Below are 6440 nucleotides of genomic sequence, written 5' to 3'. Positions count from 1 at the left end.
ACCCGCGGCTGCCGCCGCCGCCATCCTGCCCAAGCGGCCGCCCCCTTCCCGCCGGACAACCGCCCGACGCGTAGCAGGCCAGCAGGGGAGCCCTAGAGCCTGATGGGCTGTGGGACATGACCACAACATGGATGGCCACAGGCTCTGATCCTGGTTCACTCTTCTGCTCAGAGGCCATGCTCTGCTTTGGTGCACAGAGGTGCCCCCAGTACACGGCAGAGGTCTGATCTGAACTTCTGGTGACAACAGGGACCCACTCTGCAGAACTGGCATTGCTGTGCCTGCAGTCCTGGAAGCTAGCAGGAGGTGGTATCTGGGGCTTCAAGAAGAGGACAGCGGGGCTGTAGTCCAGAGGTATGGAGAGCTGACACAGGTGCCATTACGTGTCCTCAGCAGCAGTGCTCCAGGATGCTCCACGGCAGTAAGCCACTTGCACTTTAGTGCTGCTGACTTGGGTGCCTACAGTGACCATCGGTTCATCAGTGATTGGTGCGGCCTTCCTCTGCCTGTGAGTGTCAGAGCAGGACACAGCCCTCCACTCCCAGTCTGAGTGGCCCTTGGACTCCAGAAGGGGTGGCCAGTGTTAACCTTGGTTGCACCCACACCCTTCTGATGTTACATAAGGCAGGATGATGGTGATGGCAATTTCCCCAGAACCTCAAGTTTCCCTGGAGAAGCTTTGGAGCCTAGGTCCCGGCAGGCACCGCACCAGGCTAGCCAGTGGGTGGAAACCATCTTGATTCATTTCAAAATGTGGGATGTTTGTTACTGGAGCAGTCCCTTGGAGCTCAGTGGTAGCAAGGTAATGCTGAAACATCTTGAAGCTGCAGCCAGAGTAGCAGAAGATGAAATCTACACTCCAAATAGTGTCGCTTGTCAGTGAGATGTCCAGCGGATGGGACAGCCAGCCGGTCTTAAGTTTTTAGTGAAGAGTCAGTTGAGGCTGGGATGGCGAAGTGCCTGCTCTGCGTGCATGTGTTGGTGGCTTCGTTCTCGAGCATCACAGAAAGCAACACAGTGGTGCGGGCCTACCTTTCCAGCACTCGGAAGCAAGGTCAGGGTCCTCACCTACATAGTGAGTTCCAGACCAGCCTGGACCACATGAGAGCCTATCTCAAGAAAAAGATCTATTTTAGGGACCTGACCTGCTGGAATACATCCAGGGGTTGAGCCAGGAGGATAGACATGAGTTTGACGCCAATCTGGGCTACATAATGAGACTGTCTCAAAAACAAAACGTTTGGGGACTCATCCTGGTGACCTACTCCTATGGTCCTAGCTGCTCAGGAAGCCAGGGCAGGAGGGTCTCCCAAGCCTGTGAATTCAAGGCCAGTGTGGCAATGCAAGGAGAACCTTTTGGTTTACAGAAATATGGGTTCTGGTGTGGGCACAGCAGGCCAATGGTGGTACCCAAGGATTGTGACATGTTTTATTTGGCAATCAAGGCACTAATTTGGGGTTTTTTTTTGTTTTTTTTTGTTGTTGTTATTGTTTTTGAGACAGGGTCTCATAATATAGATCATGCTGACCTCGAACTCAGAGATCTCTGTCCCTGCCTCTTGAGTGCTGGAATTAAAAGCATGTGCCACGACGCTCACCTGGAGACATCCCCACTAAGGCTCCCGGACTGATCTTCAACTCTTAGCTTTCTTCTTAGAGTCCTTCATGCCTCTGTCTCCATCTCTAAGACTTAGCTGACAAGTGTGTCATGGCGCCCCAGTCCTTAACTCCTGGTTTGTTGGGTACTTGTGCTTTTGATTAATTAGAGGGTTTTTGTTTTGTTTTTTTTTTGGTTTTGGTTTTGTTTTGTTTTTTTTTGAGACAGGGTTTCTTTGTAGCTTTGGAGCCTGTCCTTGAACTCACAGAGATCCGCCTGTCTCTGCCTCCAGAGTGCTGGGATTAAAGAAGCCCTCCACCACCGCCCCGTCCAAATTAATTGGGGTTTTATGTCTGAGGTTAGTTCATTCACAATGCCAGCCTCAGGGCAGTCCCATCTGCCTTGCTTGCTGGATTGCAGATGTTCAGAGTCCATCACCACAGTGGGAAGGGCACCTTGATAAGGTGGTCTGGTGGGTTTCCTCCCTGGGGAAGACACTGGGACCTGGCACTACAGAAGTCTCTGTGGGTGTCCCTGACGCTGTGTTGAACTCAGAATGAATTATGTCGTTTTGGATTTCCATGATGTTTCTGTAATATGTGTATTAATGCATTTTCCTTTTCCAGTGTGAGGTTTGCCAAGGAGGGAAAAGCCATCTCACTTTTCTTACAGTTTATAAATTAATAAATGGGATATTCAATTCTGAAAAAAAAATAATTTTTTAAAAAAGATGCTAGCGATGAGTATAGTGGTGCATGCCTTTGATTCCAGCACTCAGGAGGCAGATCTCTGTAGTTCTAGGCCAGCCTGGACTATATAGTTTCTGGATAGACAGGGCTACGAAAAGACCCTGTCTCAAAATACCAAAACCCAAACCAAAAAGATGTGAGTGATATATAAAACAGAGAACTACATGCAACAGATTAGAGCAGGTACAGAAAAGCCCATGTTATATAAATGAGCCAGACAGGCCCCAATATGGCAGCATAAAACCCCTAGCTCTTTGTACAGCAGGGCCCTTTGAGCTGTTAAACTTTCTCCATGCTCTACCCCACTTCCTCCTTTACAAGCCTATATTTTCTTTTTTCTTGATATTTATTTGTTATGTATACAATATTCTGTCTGTGTGTATGTCTGCTGGCCAGAAGAGGGCACCAGACCTCATTACAGATGGTTGTGAGCCACCATGTGGTTGCCAGGAATTGAACTCAGGACCTTTGGAAGAGCAGGCAATGATCTTAACCATTGAGCCATCTCTTCAGCCCTTTTTTTATTAATTTTTTTTGAGACGTGGTTTCTCTGTAGCTTTGGAGCCTGTACTAGAACTAGCTCTTGTAGACCAGGCTGGCCTCGAACTCATAGAGATCTGCCTGCATCTGCCTCCCAAGTGCTGGGCTTAAAGGCACAAGCCTATATTTTCATAATAAACTGTCTTGCTTTGCTATCCTATCAGTGTACATGCTGTCCTATCAATGTTCAAATTCCTGGACACAAGGACTCTGGAGGTGGCCACCAAAGCCTGATATTAGCCAGTATCAGTATCAGAGCCTGAATAAATTATTTCCCCTGGAAGACTTGGCTTGTAAGCTCTTTGATTTCCTTTACCCAAGTAGGAGTCAATCACTGGATATCCTCCGCACAGTGTAGGAGAGCTACCTGGACCAGTTAGGCAGCTTCCTCGAGCAGGGCTAATATTTCCACTAGCTGTTTAATGTCTTTATTTCCTTTCTTTCCACATAGCTCCGTGTGTATGATCATCACAAAGGTTTAGTAGCCATCTGTGGAGATATCTGTTTGCCATGGGAGAGCTATAAAGGCTTGGTGAGGGAATTCAGCATTTTGCAAGGAGAGCCTGGCTGGGAGGGCATGGGTTCCAATTACATTCCATTCAAAACCACCACAGCATCCCTAGCACTGCAGTGTCCCTTCCCCAAGCTGCTTCCATTGGAGAAGTTCCTGGTCACTAATTGCCAACAGTTGTTCTGACAAATGCACTGTACTACAATAAACCATCCTTTGCTCATTGAATCCAAAGGTTCTCTCTTTTCCCCTGGAAATCAGCTTCATATCCACAGATTGTACGAGTGAAAAACAATGATAAGAAAAAAAAGGAGGAAGCATTGGATTTGCCCTTCCTTAGATTTTACAATTCCATGTGAAAAGGAAAGTTACAGATGCCACAAAAGGGAGAAGGTGGAGGTAGCAGGATGAGGTGGTCCCTGCAGGTATCATGGCAGGTAGGGAAAACAATCCGCAAAGAGGTGAGAATGAAAACTCGGTTCAGCCTGACTTAGGCTGGATCAAACTTCAGGAGTCTGATGCCAGGCAGTTTATTGTCAGCGTATTTAAATATAGCAAAATTTGGAGAAAGTTTCCAGGCAACAATCATTCCAATTCCAGGTGAAACAAGCTTAAGTGTAGTCATATTTCATTTGAATTTTAATAACTAAAGCTTGCCTGAAGACCAGAATGCAGAACAACCACACTAGTCAGCCACACAGTCCAGGCAGTGGTGGTGCACACCTTTAATCCCAGCAGCCACACTAGTTAGCCATGGAGGCCAGGCAGTGGTGGTGCACGCCTTTAATCTCAGCATTCCAGAAGAATACAAGGTAGGATGAGGCAGGAACTCACTCTCTTTCAGTCTGAAGATGTCATAGAGGTAAGAGCTCTCTAGAAGCTTCGCTGTTTTGCTTTTCTGATCTTCAGATTGAACTCCAATATCTGTCTCCAGGTTTTTATTATTCGTGTTACACTTGATGGTAACTACATGTTGTATAGAGGTCAGCAGGCTATAAAGTACTTTTGACATTTCCCCTAAGGATGGGTTCTATTCAGTGGGAGCTAAAGATAAAGGTCTAGTGGGGGAGAGTCTGGGATAAACATTCTGGGGGATTTGGGTGGGGTCTGCCTCTACAGATAGCAAAGGTCACCAGGCCATTAACAATATCACTCCCAGTCTTCTGGATGGAAAACAGGTATTTCCTTCTTTGAGGAGACACTCCTATATAATTAACGCTCCTGGTTTCCCAGTAGCAGGACTTTGCTTACATTGCATATCTAAGTGAATCAAGGGAAAGCTATTTCTCAGCTTAAGGTTATTTCTTTTAAAAAATTATCATTAGAGAATTTTACACATTCATATAAATGTACTTTGATCAAATCCACCCCATTCCTTTCCCTCCAATTCTGCCCATATCTCCTCCACCACCACTTTCCCTTCCAACCTCATTATTTTTAAAAACCCACCGAATCCATGTCGTGTTGTCTATATGTGCGTGAGTGTAGAATCATCTAACTGGAACATGAATAGCTTTCCAGGACTCCCATCTCTGAAGAAAATGTATTCTTCCTCTGCCCGCAGCCATCAGTTGCCAACAGCTCCTCAGCTATGGGTGGGACTTCATGACCACCTCCTCCACCCACAGTGGGCTTCTGGCCAGCTTGATCTTACCAAATCTTCTGATGTATGCACTCACAACAGCTGTGGGTCCGTGTATGCAAGAGCCCAGGCATAGGCAGCAAATGCTGTTTCGATGCAGAGGTCCTCTAATTCTGGTTCTTACAGTGTTCCACCCCACTCCTTTCCTGCGTGTGTGGTGCATGCATACATGTCTGTGTGAGTATATGCACAAGGAGGGCAGAGGAAAGAAAGGGAGCGTGAAAAGGAGAGGGGAGGACATCAACCCAGCTTTCAATTCCTGGTCGCAACTCTTAGATCCCAGCCCATCTAGTCCACCCTGTGACTCACTGTTCCAAGAAGGTGAGGTACCCCCCCCCGTTTTTTTTGTTTTGTTTATTTGGTTGTTTTTTTTTTGTTTGTTTGTTTTTTTTGTTTTTTCGAGACAGGGTTTCTCTGTGGCTTTGGAGCCTGTCCTGGAACTAGCTTGGCAGACCAGGCTGGTCTCGAACTCACAAAGATCCGCCTGCCTCTGCCTCCCCCCACCCCTGTTTTTGATGCAATCAAACTGACCACTGGGCTAATAAATGTCCTAGCCCCTGCCAAGGCTGTCCAAGCTGTGGACAATGGGGTCACTAGAAGATGAACTGTCCATCAGGTTGCACTGACACCCCTCTAACCTCTGTTGAAATCCTTTGGCCCAGTAAAGAGGTCTGGGTTCTCAGCCCCCCAACTGAACCCACCTTGGCTCATCAGGGTGAATAATAATATAATGGCTGATAAAAAAAATCTCTTTCATACTGGATACAGGAGCTTCTTTTCCAGTAAATGGCACCGGGCACTAAACAACTCATTTAACAGTAACAGTCAGGTGTCTCTATAGTTACTCCAGAGGCCTAACTGGGTCTGCTAGTTTGGTAACACGACGCAATCCTTACTCACTCTTTTATCCTAATATCTCAGTGCCTACCCCAACACTAAGCTGTGATTTCTTCTTTGTAGGCAGAGACTGCTTGTTCATTCCTGGCAGCCCAGACCTGAAATAATCACACAGAAATTATATTAATTACAACACTGCTTGGCTAATCACTTAGGCATATTGCCAGCTAGCTCCTATATCTTAAACTAACACATTTCCATTATTTTGTATTTTACCATGAGGCTCATGGTTTACTGGTAAGGTTCTGACTGGAGGCTTACATATTTCTCTTTAGGCAGCTATATGGCATCTCCCTGACTCCACCTACTTTCTCCCAGCATCTTTGTTTAAAATTCCTGCCTTGCTCTATTCTACCCTGTCTATAGGCCTAAAGCAGATTCTTTATTAACCAATGGTAATAAAACATATTCACAGTACAGAGGGGAATCCCACAGCACCTTCCCTTTTCTTTCTAAATAAAAAGGAAGGTTTTAACTTTAACATAGTAAAATTACATATAACAA

The 6440-nt window shown here is 46.1% G+C and overlaps 1 protein-coding gene across 1 annotated transcript in view; it reads right to left on the bottom strand.

Annotated features, from left to right (window-relative positions):
- LOC101999268 (solute carrier family 35 member E1-like) overlaps positions 1-472 on the bottom strand; it is a 4033-nt gene extending 3561 nt beyond the window's left edge. The window contains exons 1-2 of the mRNA XM_005358838.2: positions 384-472; positions 3-341 (exon numbers count right to left, since the gene is read on the bottom strand). Of these exons, the coding sequence (XP_005358895.1) occupies positions 3-341; positions 384-472 (428 nt within the window). The remainder of the gene's footprint in view (positions 1-2; positions 342-383) is intronic.
- Between the last annotated feature and the right edge of the window lie 5968 nt (positions 473-6440).

Source organism: Microtus ochrogaster, chromosome X, assembly GCF_000317375.1.
Source record: "Microtus ochrogaster isolate Prairie Vole_2 chromosome X, MicOch1.0, whole genome shotgun sequence".
Lineage (NCBI taxonomy): Eukaryota > Metazoa > Chordata > Mammalia > Rodentia > Cricetidae > Microtus > Microtus ochrogaster.
Note: the sequence above shows the minus strand (reverse complement) of the source record. Positions and strands in the feature narration are given on the sequence as shown.